The sequence below is a fragment of the Pinus tabuliformis genome, chromosome X (genome assembly GCF_031772625.1).
Source record: "Pinus tabuliformis cultivar Carrire ecotype Pingquan chromosome X, CPIR1, whole genome shotgun sequence".
In the NCBI taxonomy this organism is placed as follows: Eukaryota; Viridiplantae; Streptophyta; class Pinopsida; order Pinales; family Pinaceae; genus Pinus; species Pinus tabuliformis.
The window spans coordinates 128,920,425-128,938,126 of NC_142308.1; the positions used below are offsets into that span (position 1 = coordinate 128,920,425).

Here is a 17,702-nt window from a genome sequence, read left to right on the forward strand (position 1 = left end):
CCTTCTCTCTCTCAACAAACTTCTTTTCAAGGGAGTCAAAGGTAATCTCCTTAAGGCTGTTGCTTTCTTGCAATGACTCAAGATAATGTGAATAGGTGGGATATATGCCTTAACATAAGCTATGAGAGGAATATCTATTTCAACACCAGTGGCTTTTATGTCATGCATAATGGATCTTACTTCTGAAAAACTTAATCGTCAATTGAACAACTTCAAGTTCAGAGTTTGAGTCATACAATTCCTTCAACTTATTTAAAGCTTCGAAGGCATTTGAAAATGGCGAAATATGTCGACTCACCTCTTCATTTACTGACGCTACAATCAAGGCATAGGCCTCATTGTTCTTGTTTTCCCAAATGGCAAGCTCCTTATCTGAAGTGGGCTTTTCAGGTACATTGTCTCATTCTCCTTCACAAATCCCTTTCCACAACTCATTGAAAATGAGGGTGTTTTTATTTTTCGGGACCATTTAGGATAGTTCTCTTTGCCAGTGAGAACTACTCCCACTATGGAAATGAGTGAATGCATTATATAATTCTAAATTGGGCCCAAAATATGTCTTCAAAAAATCATCAATATACCTCCATACATATGCTATTGTCTTTAATACCATTCACATTCAAATCCTCTCACATAATTCATATGAATTATAAACTATTGAGCTAGGCTGGAAGAAAGAAATCTCGATGTATGCACAAGAAATCTTATATATTCTGACTCCATCCCATCTACGTTACTAAAGCACTATACAACAGCGAATCAAAGGCGCTATGAACTCAAACCCTAGAATCAAGCACTCTTTGAGGATTTGGATATCGAAGTATCACTCTCGGACGGCCACAAAAGCTTCCAAGTAGGTATTCATTCACCATATCCATCCATCCCCTAGTCGCAAAGAGAATCCAATTCATACACGGCCCTCCCTCAATTCGTCGGGTCTCCCCCCGGTTTCACCCATTTAACCAGTTGCCGCCAAAAATGGGCTTATTGCTTTTCCAACCAAGCCTTCCTAGCCAGTCAGCTATATGAATGCACCTTCTTTAAAAACACCTTTAAAAACTCAATGACTCTATATGCCCTAATCTCCACACATACATATCATGAACCACCATGTAACATACATCTTTCATGAGCATCAAAAAAAATCAATTCGCATCAAACCAAATTAACTCTTTGCATATCAAAACGTACGGCCCTCAAACAGCTTTAATGCACAAAGGAAAATGTACCATGGTTAAGGGTCCATCAATATTCATGTGGGCTATCACCAATCGACTTTTATAATGCAACGACCCTTTTTTTAAATGCAACATTCAACACTTCAATGACCAGCACACCACGCACCAGGAGATATATCAACGCACGGGCTCTAGGCAGCAAGATATTATATACTACAACGCCAAGACTTACAATGCTCCCTTCGCTTCGCTTGGCTTCCCAACGACTGAGGCACCACAGTTACGCTGCACAACGGTCCGTAGTTCGATGTTGCGTGGAGGCACCATGGTTACGCTACGTGGAGGCACCACGATTATGCATGTCTTCCACGGCAAGAGCGCCATGTCATTCTCCTCTCCTCAGCACAGTCTTCAAACCACCGCTCAACAACATTCCCAATGTGCCATCAACGTACCAAACGATGCAACATCAAACTTCTAATCCAGTCTAGGCATGAAATTTGTTACGGGGAGAGGGTGTAGCAGAGGGATATTGCGGCCAAGCACAAGGCAATAAAGAGAACTTCACGAATGAACTTCACAAATTGCTTGCCAAGATAACAATGAGGATGAAATATTCGTGAGCAGAATGATGTCCCACGAACAGTGCAGGTATGAAAAAAATGACAGGAAAATCCGAAGAGGGACAACGAGCAAGGAAATTCGAAGAAATCAAATGTGAAGGTTTGAGACAGATAATTGACAAAGCAATCAGTGCATAGCGCAAGGAATCAAAGACAGTTTTCCTGTCAAGTGAGAGTGGAGTTACAAGGAGCAGAAAACTAAAAATAGGGGTTGCCTTTGATACCACGTCAGACCAAGATTAACCCCATGAATGAACTTGTTTATTGCATTAGCCATATCATGAATTTATACATGAGTGGAGAGACTCTTGGGATTCCAATTCCAAGGTCTCTTGGTTTGCGCAAATGCATAACTGACAATCCTTTCGGATTAGGTGTCAACAAGCTCCTTGTGCGCAAGGAAATAGGGGCTTCAGTGCGCAAGGAAGGAGGAGCAGGATCAAGCAAGAGGTAGGGCAAGTCAAGTACCCAGTAGGGGAATAGTTGTGTGTTAGAGGCTTCGACAAAGGAACCAGTCGACCATTAGGGATCCTTCCCAATATACCTATAACGTTGAGAAGGAAAATCGTTCATATGAACGTAATGGTAGTCCAAGGACCTCTGGATTATAATCTACTCCTTGGGTGCGACTATATTTATAGCATGGGAGCCACTGTCTCCTCACTCTTTAGAGTAATGTGTTTTCCGCATGAAGGCCGAATGGTCCAGCTCGTAGACCAGCTTTCGTTCCCCGGCTCACACATAGCTAATAGTCAAATGCCATCCCTAAATGGTCTTTTCACGCAAGGGATGTCTCATCAATCTCCGGTCCGTCCACCTGAAGAACGCGAGTAATTCGGGGGGACATGACTGAAACCCAAGGGGCATGCACCCTGGTCTGCTTTGGCAGGGAAACTCTGGGTATAGGGTAAGTTTCCGCGAAGGATATATGACTGGTCCGACACCTGTCCGTATAGGACAATGGGATTAGACCGGGATAAGATTCCTTCGTCAAGGTTAGGTGATTGGAGCCTTTGTCCAAATGGACTAAGCCAAGGAAGTGTTTCTATCTGCTGTGTGGATGGAAACTATCTTGCGAACGCGAGAACTTCTAAATGGTAACCTAGAAACTTTACTTCACTATACCTAGGGGCATGCAAACCTTTTGTGAGCAAGTGAAAAGCGACCAACATAACGCTAACTCTATGGTTCCGCTGACTTCAACTGCCTAAGTCGGGTGAGTGGTCGAGTCGACCGTTCGTCTTCGCAGGGGCCAGATGGCACCAGCAAAGTAAAGGAAAAATTTTCCTACCTAACCTTGGTAGTTGGTCGTTCCTAGCTTGCATACGAGAGGCAGCGGAGCATAGCTTCGAAAGGTGCAAGCTCCATAAAAATGGAATCTATCGATGAGACATCCTTATTATACGACTGGCACGAGCAGTTTTTATGTGAAGTTCAAGCTCGTTAAAAATTAAACCTAAGCAATGAGCAAATGTTTTCCCCAGAGTTTAAGCTCATTAAAAAATGAACCAATTTCCGGTAAATAACCATTGTGAATGCATTATCATCAACTTTTGAGCCTTGGTCGTGTTCTCATCATCACCTCCACTCTGTTTTAGCCGATCATTCACCTCCATTTGATTGTTTACCCCTTTTGAGGAACAGCTGCAAAGAGTGATCCTGTTAGCCATCCTTGTGACACTGCCGTGATTGGAAAATTCCAAACCTTACCTGGAATCAGCTGCTACCTGAAATTATCACTCGTTCCTCAAAAAACGAGTCTCCTTTAAGCTCTTTTCGTCTGACTCGTAAAATATGAAAAGATTGCCGAGCAGTTGGCCTCTCCAGCTCGTTAAAGCTACCAGGAGTGCTATCCCTCCTCTAGATTTTAATCTTTTTGGACCTGAGGGATTATTACACAAAAAGATCGAGCGCTTGTTTTGTTCGGCTCGTTAAAATTATCGAAAATTCATCCCTTTCGTATTATTTTATACTTTTTCGGACTTAAGGGATTATATGACGAAAAAGGATTATTGGAGTTTCCTTTACGTCCCTTTCAGACTCTCTAAAATTGAAAAGGACCGAGTTATCTTTGTCGTTAAACTCGTTAAAACCAATAGCGACAAACTTGTCCATACAGACCAGAACGAGATTCACTATCGCTAGGCTCGTTAAAACATAGCAACAGGTTTGCCCGAAGGGCAAATTATAGAACAAGCATATGTTATCCTCCTCAAGCTTGATAAAAATAAAGAGGTACTGGTCAGCAATGACTGGGGAAAAATTGGGAAGAAAACTTGAAGAAACTTTATTGGTAGCAAAGTCGCTCTTGAACATGACACTTTCACTCCACGTCCAAGTCGGGTTAGGTTATTCCGTTCACCGGTCATGTCACCATCGGTCCATCGCACCATCCATATTTGGGGTTAACGCTACCAATCCATGTCAGTGTCACCGGTATGTTCAAGAGAAGTCGCTCAGAGAATTCCCGTCTCATCCGCTACAATACATTCACGCTCCATTCTTTCATGACCGCCACCCTGAACCCTGTACCATCAGATCGTTTTCACCTCAAAAATCATTTACTCTATTCTGTGTCGTAGATGTGGGATTCATTAAGGCCCTCCTACGACGGGTCACTTCTTGTCGACATCAGCTCATTATCCAAGAAGTCGACTTAGGAACAACCCTTTCAGTACTTTGAAGCTTGCATGCCTCAATGGCAAGTTTCTCACTTCCGGCGACAAGTTTACATCAATGGCCTTCGACCGAAAGATTTTGCGTGGTGTTCGACACCAAGTCCCTTTTTCACATCACGCGAATTGTATTGTAGTACCTTGAGGGTCATCATCATTATCGGTGATTCCTCTCGCGCCTGTTAACAGCTTACATCATTGGCTGGTAATTAGGCAATGTCTTTCCAAGTTCGACTCCAGAACATCTTTCACATGGATCGACTTGTACTCCAAGTGAAGATTGGACGAGTTTGAAGACCCCGAAGCTAGTTTCATCCATCTGGGCTGCGATATATTCAGGAAAATAAAGACATCAAACGTACATCATTGCTGCACAGATGATCATCCGAATCAAAGGATGATGACTCTATCAGAATCATCAGTCTGCCATACAAATGGTTGTCTGTCTTATGTACATGAAAATGAATTTATAAAGCTGAGCATGGGAATGCCCGCCTCAGCTAGATCATGAAAAATATTATGAAAATAATGTATTGTATTGTATCTTATTACAAGTCACCTTCCAGCTCGAAAAAACTTCAGATCCTCATGATAAAGCATTTCACCCGACATCAAAATATTAACGACCTCATGCTTTAGGGGGCAACTGTTATAGACATTTTTGGGCACTACAACCCCAATCATACATGTCCATAAACCAAGGGCTCCTAAGTCCCTAAAAGTGTTGCTTCACACCCTAAAGGAACAAGGTCAGCTGATTACATCATCTCCCAGAAGTTCTCCACAGAAAACTGCTCAGAACTGGTCAAAGCTGGACCATATAGACTGCCCAGTGCAGAGGGTGCGATGCATCTCACCTGCTCAGTGTAAAGGGTGCGATGCATACTGGAAAGCCCTTCTGTAGGGTGCGATGGGCGAGAGTAGACAAATGGCAGAGACAATTTGCAAGGTGGATCGTCATGGAATCTTCCAGAAACTTCTCCTGTGACACTTGCCTCTCTGAATTCGCCCAGGGATGAGTAAGAGATCATCAATCTCCAAGTGGAATCAAGAACTATCAAAGAGAGGACACTAATCAAAATCCCAGAAGCTGACTCACCCCCCTGCAATCATCTATATATGGATCCCTTATCACAGAGATCCAGAGGCTGGAATTTTGTATATTGTAAGGAAGTGTTGTTGGTTTCTTGGTGGAATATCATAGTGTTGGGTGATCTAAGCTTTTCATGAGGTGAAGAAGGGCTTTCATGCTGGGAGGATGATGCTGGGTTAGATCAATGGGTTGTAATCATCTCTTCTAATCTTTATATCAATAAAGCTATTCAAGTTTTCCTCCACATTCTTGTATGTCTGATTGTATATGCATTTGTGTGGTCAATATATATCTGGTCCTATATTGTTTATGATTGTAGATCTCTGCACTTTGAAGTTATTATGCTGCTTTGACTTTACAGGTACTCTTTGAAGCGAAGTGGTCAAGGGAGAAGCGACGAAGACCTGTCGGTGAGGAGAAGGGACAAGCAAAGAACCGAGCGAAAGATCGAGGTTCGTATTCTTTGATCCTCTCCTATCTACTTCTCATAAAGGAAAACGAAAGTAACTTTAATCTGATTGTTTCTAAGATAGCTACCCGTCTTAGTGGGACTAGCAGCTCTGCATAGACACTAGATTTCCCGATAACAGATCTTGCAAAGGAGTTTGAGATGAAGGATATAAGGTTGATGCACTATTTCCTTAAGTTGGAGGTATGGCAGGGTGATGGACATATATTCTTGGGATAGGGCAAATACACACGAGATTCTCAAGAGGTTCCACATGCAGGATTGCAGGCCCATGACCACACCTCTAGTCACAAATTGGAGGATAGATGCCACGAGAGGTGAGCAAGTGGATGCCACTCTATACAGATAGCTCATAGGGTCTTTGATGTATCTTGTGAACACGCAACCATACATTTGCTTTGTAGCTAACCAGTTGCACTAGTTCATGGTTGAGTCAACCATAGTGCATTGGGTCATTGCTAAGCACGTGTTAAGGTATCTTAGTGGAACAGTAGATTATGGATTGTTGTACAGGCACATTGATGGAGTGAGTCTTCAGGGATTCACGCATGTAGATTAAGCAAGGGGTTCAACAGACAGGAAGAGCACTTCAAGTTGTGTTTTCAGTGTTGGGTCAGTAGTTGTTTCCTGGTTTAGTAGGAAGCAAAGATCAGTGGCACTGAGCTCAACTAAGATCGAGTATATGGGTGTCAGCTTGGCAACTTATGAGGCTATTTGGTTAAGGAAACTACTTGTCGAGTTGTTTGGTCAGAGGTTGGAGCCGAAAATCATAAACTGTGATAATTAGAGTTGCATCAAGCTCTCTAAAAATCCAGTGTTTCATGACCACTCCAAACACATTGAGATCAAGTACCACCATATCAGAGATTGTGTTCAAAGGGTTAAAGTCACACTTTGGTACGTACTTACAGAGGAGCAAACAATAGATATCTTGACCCCAAGGCATTGCCAAGAAGCAAATCCATCTACTTCAGAGACAAAATGGGTGTAGTACAGAACACCTGCCTCTCTAAGAGGGAGTGTTAATTGAAGTTAGAGAAGGAAGCACTTTGTTATATTTATAAGTGAACTAAATTTGGGAAAAGAGCCTGCATGTGAAGCTAAGGCGCAATCTTACTTTCTTTGAGTGTTGGCTTAGGCAAATTTTCTAATTTTCCTATTGTCAAAAATAGTAAATCGAGCTCAGCATGCATGGAAATTTTATCTCAATTTGACTTCAGTTCAGTGAGAAAATTTGACTCGAGTTCAAGAGGCCAATTCGCTTAACTTCAAGATGTCAATTAGACTTGAGTTTAGTGACGCAACTCGACTTGGGTTCAAGGAACCAATTCGCTTGAGTTGAAGAGCAGTGCGACTCTATATAGAGAAGGGCGCGGACTTGGTGAAACATATGATTATGTAGTAGCAAGAATTTGTGTGCTTTGAGCTCAGGAAAATAGTTCTAGATAAGTGCATAAGATCAAGGAGAGCCAGAGCGCATCACTTGAGGAGGCCGAGATAGCTTGTGCAAGGAGGCAGTTCAGCGTGTACAATTGGTACAACCTGTGAAGAGAGATGCCAAATTAGTCTAGAGTGTACATGATATTGCATTGAGGAACAAAGAGTTGGAAGAGAATTATCCCAGGTGCTTTGTAATTAATTACTAAGACTCTTATGAGCACATCAATAAAAACAAAAAAATAGCAGGGTTTCCCTAGTTGGGGTTTCTTGGGTATTTCTGGTGTTTTGTTATTTGTGTGCATATGTTTTCATGAATTTATTTTCCACTGCAATTTCATTCAAATACTCAGTGTTTTTTATCGATGTATTTCGCAATTCAACTTCTAGTTTTTGCATCTCAGAATATTGTTCAAATTAGTTGTTGAGTATTAGAAATCTAACATGAGTTAGAAAAGGGGGTACTACATATGATTTGATAGTGATCTAGCCTTCCTAATACTAGAAGATGATTTTTGATTCAATAATCCCTTCATGGTGGTGCACCTTATGTTGGGCTTTATGTCTTGTTATCATGGTGGGGTTTTAACTTTTACTAGGGAGAACATCTTTCATTTAAATGGTACAACATTTTATCAAAGTGCACCCCTCATTGGCACACATGTTTATGGCAATTTAATCTGTTGGTGATTATTTGGAAGGGCATTGTGGTTATATAGGAGTATTAACCTTTGTGCAAAAATGTTGAACCTTCACAGCTAGAGATTCCAAGAAGCCTTATGAATCATCATTTGCACGAAAGGCTATTCCATAGAGATTTTTAGTTGGATAAGAACAAAGAAGAAATATTCGAATGGGGGCCTTGGATTTTTAATTGTGCAGGACTATTCATAAGGTACTAGAATCCAGAGTCAAGCATGGCACCACCAAAAAAGGCAAGGAAGTTTGTTCCCAAGATGTACAACATGGTAATCCTCTTGGCTAGAGTCTGACCCTCGTATTAAGATTTCTATCAATATACACCAAGCCATTTGATCTTATCTTAGCAGCATGCACTGCTTAGGAACTTCATATGAAGAAATCCACTTGAAAATATAATAAGGACAAACGTAAGGGAGATTTGGGAGCCTTTCAGTTTGGCAGATAAAGGGTATTCACAACCTCTTCTTCTTCTTCTTTTTCCCAACCAGGTTAAGTCTGGGCTGGGGCTAGCCCCAATGTTGGATGGAAGAACGATCTCCCTGCCTATGGGATGTTGTCACCAGGATTGTGCAAGGCTCAGTTGAGCCCAGACACCCCATGGGACAATTTTTATCCCGCATAGGTGGCTGCCACCCTCAACCCCTTCCCAAGAGTATTCACAACTTTAGGAATGACTTTTTGTCTATGTTTAACTTTAGATACAATAATGTCTACATGTAAGCATTGCAATGCAGCCCCTAGATCTATAGAAACACACCTTAGTGTTCTCTCGGTGGGTGGAGGATTTTTCTGTTAAAAAATCATCAGAGCTTTACTGTCTCATATGGATTGAGTTCCCTGGCTTACTAATCCAATTCAAATCATTTTCAGATTGCTTAGCACAACCCACAGGCAAATTTGCTTCACACAAGATTGTAAGAGATATATAACCCTCTGTCAAACAATTCAAGTCAATCTCTTGAAGGACTTGAAAGAGTATCCATATTCAAGTTGGAAAGAAAAAATATCCACAGACCTGTTTGTTTTGTCACCATATCTAACACCTACTTTCACTGTCGAAGTCTAGGTCGAAATATGTAAGTTTTCGCAGCCACTTGAATTATTCATATGGTTTTGGGATGTAACTGCGCACATTATTTATTCGTTCCAACGTTTAAGTTGACAAATTCACCCATTATCTGGGATATGTATGAAAACACGTTGCATAAACTAAAGTAGAAAGAAGGCGATGAATTTGTTAGCACCCCACACTAAACTCAATATTTTGCAGGGGTGTATTTTTCTTAACAGCATAAGACATTAGGCAGAAACAACTGGTAGAAACGGAATACATACCTCGGTCAACGACCAACTAATCACTAAACTGCTAACGAGCCAATGACTCCTAACCTGCAAAGAATAAAACAAATCTTAAGAATAATAATAAAAACTCAACCAACCAATTGAAATGCTTATACAAACGCTGCCCTAAACTTTCTCTCCTCAAGTAGGTGCAGACCTCTGGGAAACTGTGTAGGATCCCCCAGGTAACAAACAGCCTTGAACCTATCTGGGGCAGTGTTGCTGAGACAGGAGATCTTACAAGCCCTGCAAGCAGCAAGAGAGACAGAAATCAAATATATATATATATTGATAGGTAGATTAGCTTTCTACGAACATTTCACCTTCTAAATTAGAGTATTTTAAATGACCGATAACTCACCTACCAGACCATGGAAAATCTTTGGAAAGCCAAAGATTTGCACGCCCATAACATACAACATACACAAAAGTTAGTGATTTGACGGTCAGTCTGAAAAAAAAGAGGAAGTGGTGAATTATACATAACTTATTTTTAAAAACAGAAGTGGTAAAATATCCATAACCTACCTTTGCTTGCTCAAATAAAAACAAAAAACCATTCAGCCATAATCTATTTTTGCTTGCTCAAATCAAACATAACCCACTGATGACCCATAAACTATTTTCAAATTAAATATTTTATCATGGGTTGTGGTCAAGCAAGCTATTTTCAAAGATATCCGGGTTCAATTTCCCTGATAACATGCTGCTGGGTTAATGCAAGCAAATCATACACATCCCACTGGTCACCCATAAACTACCTTTGCTTGTTAAAATCAAATATGTTGTCATGGGTTGTGGTCAAGTAAGCTTGTTTCACAGATATCCGGGTTCAATTCCCCTGAGAACATGCTGCTGGGTTAATGCAGTCAATTACAGTGTTAACTGCGCTTAGGTTTATTCCACTCAGAACAGGCTGCCGTGTTATTGCAGCCAATTATAGCCTTATGCTTACTGAGCTTGGGTGTTCGTCCTAGACAGTATATCTCAATGGTCTAGGCCAAAGCCAACGGCAGGTACAAGTCCGAGGCAACAACTTGCTTGACAAAGTAACAAAGAGCCATTTCAAAACCCCCAGACCCAATAAAACAGAAAGAAATCAATCATAGATTATTGATACCAAGAGTGCCTCACTTCTAAAATAGCTGCTGATTGTGCTAACTGCAACGGTTTTTCAACTGCATCGTAAACTGCAGCAGGACTAGACTCTCTCAATGTCTTTACAGCGAAATACAAAACTTGCACCCTGTACATACAAACCATGTCAGTCATCCATGTTTTGACCATATAAACCCAGTCTAGATGAAATTGATCAAACTAGGAGGGGGGCCAATTTCAAATTAAAAATGGTCAGTTCTGTAGCCTGGAATAGCAGGAAAGAGGTGCTTACCAGCCAAAGAAAACCACCCAGTTATAGACCGCGAGATACAGGCGCCTGAGATCTGAAAAGAAACCCGCCATTGCTGCTTCCAAGATTCAGACTTTAGCCCTGTTTTACCAAAGTATGGATGCAATGGTTTAAGAGGACCATGTAGTGGTGAAAATGAGATCCTTCTGTTTTGCTTTGGACTTTAAAATGATCGGCGAGAATACAGCAAAGGGGTAGATGAGAGATTTTAGTGCAGAAGAGGAACGGTGGTCCCGAGTCCAGGCTTTGCGTGAATGCTCCATTAATTCCCCCTCTCTTCTCCCTACATATTGCATCAGATAGGTCAACTACCCACCTGCTGGGTATTACAAGAAAGGCATATGCATTCATAAATATTTATGGATCTTTGTGGCATCTGTGAATGTTGTTTAACAAACCACCTGCTGCAGCATACCACGAGTAGAGATTCATTTATGTTTATGGATATCTTTACTATAACTATAGTTTACAATGGGTTTTTTTAACTGCTGCACCCACGTGCTTATGGACGGCAATTAATCTTCCAACATTGAATGTTGACGTCTGTTCCCTCCTAGATTAATTTTAAAAATACAGTTTGTGCCCTTTGAGATATAACTAAATAATTCCAATTTAACTTTTAAACCATACAACGAAAGCTGCACAGCAATGGACTCTCCTTTAATATTTTCATTCAAATAATTCCAATTTAACTTTTAAATCATACAACGAAAGCTGCACAGCAATGGACTCTCTTTTAATATTTTTTTTGAACTTTTAATTGGTAAAATATTATAAGTTTATTTTAATTTTAAATCTACACCGTGTTAGGATGGATTATATATTTCAAGATGTAAATATTTTTTAAATGTAAAACTTAAGTTAAGATAGATTTATTTGGATTATTATATCACTTTTACTAGGCAGTGATATCTAATGATAGCTAGCAAATAAACTTCTAATCGTTATCAAATCTCGAGTCTTTCTCATTCAATTGCCTTGGTGTTTGCCAAACTTCCGCTTTCAATTTCCTTTGTGTTCATTGAGCCCTTGTCCCTGCACTGCAATGTTCCTGCATGTGTCTTGAGTTCAAGCCGATTTTTGCAATTATGTTCGTGTTGTGTTGTTCGCGAGGTTGAGGGTCTTGGGTTTGGCTTTCTACATAGCAGTGACTTGGCATCGGTTTTCTAGACATCGGTGGCGTCTTCTCCCGCCAATTATAGTGTTCCTGTGGTTCAGCGCCTTTAGTTCAATTTTCTACATAACAGTGGGGTGTCAACTTTCTGCAGGGTATGTGTTTAACCTGGGCTTTATCATTTGCGATTCTGAATTCAAATAAATAGTGCTAATAATGATTTTATAATTATCATATCGCATATCATTATGAAAGTCAAAGTTTAGGAAAAATTCACCTAAAACAATTGAACTTTTTCAACAAATCATAATTCTCAAACATGTGAATGTTATAGTGGGAAATTGGGTGCCAATATTAATATGATTTTGTAATTTGAGAACATTGTGATTTGTATATGTTTTAAAATATTCGTTGCAGATTACCCTAACAATCATAACCATGGAAAATCCTAAAGGTTCGGCTTATAGATTCTATTAGATAGATTAATTATTTCATCACCGCACTGCCTCCACCTCCTATAGTGCCTCACCGCAGCACTGCCTCAGCTTATTCAGATTCAAAGGGACAGCGACCACCTCATCGCTATAGTCAGAACCGCCTTAGGCCACACTGCCTCAACTCTACTCGATTCGAAGGGGCAATTTAAAGAGGAAAACAATAATTTTTAATTTATGTAACTTATTGGAATTTTGTATAAATAAGGTTATATACAGACTAGCAATGCATGGGTCATATTCCTCGTTGTTGTTTGTCTGCTAGGCTTTGTTGGTAATTGTAGCTACATGTTGCACTCTATCTTTCAATACTAACAGGTAACTATTTACAGAGTATTTTTGCAGCATTTGATTCGTGATAAATCTATTACCATTTGTCAATGGACTCGTGAGAAGGGGAAAGTGCAGCAACATCCCTTGGACTGTAGTCATATAATTATTAGTATTAGCCCTGCTTTTGTGCTATATTTGGAGAAAAAATTGGCTTTGTTTTTGTGTTATACTTTGAGACAGACAATGGCACTGAAGGTGTATTCTTTCAAAATCATGTCAGAGCAAGTTTTAGTCTATGAGGAAGGAGTGAGCCAGGAGACTCTCATCCGAAGTTGGGTCGACATATCAGAGGTGGATGAAAGCGTGAGGTAAAGTTGAATTGGGTGCCATGTGAGGTGGTTGACAGGTCGATTGTTCGAATTCCAGAGCTACATCATTTGTGTGATGTCGCATCAATTGTCTCACATTTGTTATTAAATGTCTTTGAAGTGTAGCAACAACTTCCCCATAGTCAATTTCGGAAATTGGAATTGTGCACCCACTCATTAGGAAAAATAGATATCATTTCATTTACAATATAATATTTTTTTTGCAAACTTGGTAGGACTCTCCAATTTTCGTGTTTACATGTCCATTATTCACCCCGCCATGGAGGGAGGGTAGCACGAGATTTGAACCCAAGACTTCTAGTTCGATGAGAGTTCATTTCCATGGACACTGCCACTTGAGCTACCCCAGGTAAACCATTACATTTACATTATATCAGACAATTGGCCATAGAAATTGCCCGCTCTTTGCATCGGTTGCTTATAGTAAAGTAATTGAATTTAACTCATGAAGTGTTATAGAGAGGGATAGGAGTAGGAATTGATTTAGCCTTGGAACATCATACAAGACATTAAAATAACATTAAACTTCTTTATATAATTACAAATTTCCATGACAACTTGCTCCAAAGTGCATATACCAAACTATATATTACAAAAATACAATGACGCAATACTAGTTTTCTGTCCATTTTATACATAGCAAACTGTGAGCGTAAGATTCCAATAGTCAATCAGACTCATATTTGAATTGCAGGTCAATTATGCTTCTGACACAAAACTGCACTCGGAGCAAAGGTAGACTCGGAGGAGCTGGTCAGTTCGGTTTACTGAAAGAGTGAGTCAAGCTTTGAGTCAACTTAGCTCCTTAGATAATAGTTTCAATAAACTAGGAAATAGGTCAGGTTTACACAGTGATTATTGTTTCCTTCTTGTTGACAGTCAGGACGCCCCTGTATAGGCAATAGATTACATTTGAGAAAGAGTTATTAAACGCCATCAACACCAAGTGATTTATTGTCTCCTTGCATGTAGTGATTTTCATTTATCTATTATTGAATGTTAGTTTTGTTGTGCTAATTTCAATTACATATTTACAAACACATGCTTGTTCATTGTGTCCTATGCATAGGCTTCCTTAGGTTGTTTGGTGATTCTAAACTGGTAAATTTCATCAAGTTTAATGTGACATTCATGAGCAAAATAGTTTAAAAGAACAATGTTGAACAACAACAATAAAAAGTATAACAAACCATCAATTGAACACTTTAACACAATGTTTTGATGAAGGAGTTCATCCCTCCTGGGCTACATCTCCTTGGTCTAGCTTCCATGGCTTGGGCCTTTGTATTAGCTCAATATGGAAAAATGTTGTTTACAAAGCTCTACTGCTCCTGATACCTGCACCAATGTGTTCAGAATGTCGAAATTAGCTAGGAACACCTTTTCCTGAGCTCAATTTGGTCGAAAAATGCTCCAGTTATGGCTCAAACAATTTTTCCCTACAAATCCTCCTCCAAATCTGGAAAACTTCAGTTAATCCCACTAAAATTGGAGGTGGTTCCGGATTTGGCGAAATCCGCCAAAATCTCCACCAACTGTAAAGCACGTTTAATTAGTGCTTAAGTGCAGTTAATTAGCGTTAATCGTTGTTTAATATTAAGTGCCTTTAATTAAGGGATAAGCCTTATTAATTAGGATAAGCACAGTTTAGCACTGGATTAGTGGCTGACTATTCCATAACCGCTGGCGGTTTAGGCGGAGGTCACATGCTGCATTAAATGTCACAGTTGTGGTCTGTTAGCATTGTCCGTCGGGAAACTAACCTCCACCGTAACCGTCGGAGTAATGCACTCACATGCTTTGCTAACTGTTGGGGTCGTGGTCCATGCTGGAGCCGTCGATAACGGTAACTGTTGAGTGTTCACATGGATGCGATAATTGTCGCAGTGTTGGAGCTGTGGGCAATTGCAACAACCTTAACCACTATGTTTTGTGTTGACATGGGGAGGGCTGGCCTCCCCTAACCGCCCACTCCAAAAACAATATAGTTTAAATATACATGGAATGTGATATGGTTAAGAACCATGTGGTAGTGTAGACAATTAAGATTTGTGGACTGTGTAGCGTAGGTCGCAGGGTCGAACCCCGACACCTCCATAAAACTTTGTTCCTTTGCACCTGAGTCCTCCTCGACCATTTGGAGGTGCCACGTGGCAGCCTCCGGACTTGCCAAGTGGCATTCTCTCATTGGCCCATAATTAACCAATGAAACTACGCCAACACACCAGCCACATCACCAAGCTACAACCAATCACATTGTGACACTTGGCGAGCTCCAATTGATCCATTGACCAAAGTTGACCCTCCCTAGTCACTTTCCACGTCAGCAGTACGGACTGCTGACTGTGCAGTGACTAGGCATTTTTTTGCAAAATTTCGCATATTTAACCAAGCAAACAAAACTCAATAACTTCCTGATACAAACTTGGTTTTCAGTGAAACAAGTTGTGTTAGGATCGTTTTTCTGAGACGGACGCGATCATTCAAGTTTTGAGCCATCCTGAGAACTTTGAATTTTGAGCTAAATACTGAGCGCTTGATCATTCCTCCCCACTAAAAGCCTTTTGGACCCCAAAAGATGCTATCAATTGTTTAGCAGGTGAGGGTACAACTCCCTCACCTTCTCGATCTGCAACCATTTGGCTTTAGAAGGCTTTTGTCCCTTGAGTCCCACTCTAAGGTATTCGACATCCCCTCTTTTCGAAATCCTGGTTCTCCTGTCAAGTATGAGATCCTGTTGAAGTTCATCAAGATATTCTAAAGAGAAATCATCTATTGATGGCAGTTGAATATGCTCTCCTTGATCATCAATCAAAGGAGGCTCAAACAATCTCAAATTCTCAAGATTAACAATAGAGTATATTTGCATACAAGGAGGCAAATCAAGCTTAAATGCATTGTTACCAATCTTTTCCATAATTTTAAAAGGACCATAACGGATTAGCTTAAGCTTTTTACCTTCCCCTTGAAGTCTCTCTTTGCTATTATATAACCAAACTTCGTCTCCAATTTGAAATTTGTGATCGACTTGGTATTTGTCATGCCTTGCCTTGTAGCTGCTTTGACTCTTTTCCAATTGTTCTTGCACTGTATGATGTATCAACTAAATTTGCTCTATGAACTTTCTTGCCTTATCGATGTCACTGTGACCATCGATGGCGACATCTTTCTCAAAGATGAAGTACAATGGAGATCTTGGCAAGTACCCCAAACATGCCTCAGATGGTGATGTGTTTGTGGAAGAATGCTTTGCCCTGTTGTATGCATGTTGTATGTAATGCAATTGTTCATCCCACAACTTAGGATGTTTGCTGCAATATCCTCTAAGAAGATGAATGATTTTTTGTTGACCACCTCGATTTGTCCATCTGTTTGTGGATGAATGGTTGTACTCCTTTTCAACTTTGTGTCCATCATGTCCCACAAATTTGACCAAAAATTCCCAACAAATCGAGAATCTCAATCACTTACAATAGAAGTAGGAAGACCAAAATGAACCCAAATGTTTTGGAAGAAAAGATACTCTTGTTTGTTCAGATGTAATTTGATTTTTACATGGTGTTAGTATGCACATCTTGTTGAACCTGTCTACAACTACATATAAATAATGATGACCTTTCCTTGACAATGGAAGACCTCCTACAAAATCCATTGAGATACTCTCCCATGGACATGAAGGTACCGGAAGTGAAGTGTATAAACCAAGTTTCCTATTGCTAGGCTTACTTGTTGCACACAAAGAACATCCGCTTATGAAACGAGAAACATTATCAAACATGCATGGCCAATAACTATACCTTTGGAGATTCGCTACTGTCTTGCCTACACCAAAGTATCCAGTAATCAATGAACTATGCACCTCTTTTATGGTGTTGTTTCTTTCTCCCTGTGGAATACACAACTTGCCCAAATGATACACCAAATTGTTATGTACATGATAATCCAACTCTTCAATTTGGTTTCCTGGCTCAAACTTGCATACGCATCTTGAAAGTCACTACCATATGCATATTGTTCAATGTAACTTTCATGAAAAACAAAATTATGCTTGAGTATAACAGATGAATTTACAACAGGCTTTGAGAGCATATCAACTACCTTATTGTAGATTCCCTTTTTATACCTGATAACCAAATGAAACTGTTGTAGAAAACCCATCCATATGAAATGTCATGACTATTGCAACTTTGACTGTGACTGTAAGTACTGCAATGGTTGATGGTCGGTATGGATAATGGTCTCCTTTACCATCAAGTAGTGTTTCCATTTTTTGACACTTTTTACCAATGCGTAAAGTTCTTTGTCATAAATGGGATAGTTAGTTACAACTCCATAAAAAATTTCAGAATGAAATGAAATGGGCTTACCATGTTGCATAAGAATTGCTCCCATGGCGTAATCACTATCATCTGTTTGAATATCAAATGGCTATCTAAGATCTGGAAGAGGCAATACCGGTGCTGAACTAATCTTTTTCTTCAAATCATCAAATGCTTTGTGTTATAC

General features: G+C 40.0%; 1 protein-coding gene across 1 annotated transcript in view; it reads right to left on the reverse strand.

The window, feature by feature from the left end:
• PAS2 (Protein-tyrosine phosphatase-like, PTPLA) overlaps positions 1–11,345 on the reverse strand; it is a 31,042-nt gene extending 19,697 nt beyond the window's left edge. The window contains exons 1-5 of the mRNA XM_089446667.1: positions 10,909–11,345; positions 10,653–10,764; positions 9,880–9,898; positions 9,676–9,764; positions 9,513–9,566 (exon numbers count right to left, since the gene is read on the reverse strand). Of these exons, the coding sequence (XP_089302793.1) occupies positions 9,513–9,566; positions 9,676–9,764; positions 9,880–9,898; positions 10,653–10,764; positions 10,909–10,979 (345 nt within the window). The 5' untranslated portion in view covers positions 10,980–11,345. The remainder of the gene's footprint in view (positions 1–9,512; positions 9,567–9,675; positions 9,765–9,879; positions 9,899–10,652; positions 10,765–10,908) is intronic.
• Positions 11,346–17,702: the final 6,357 nt, after the last annotated feature.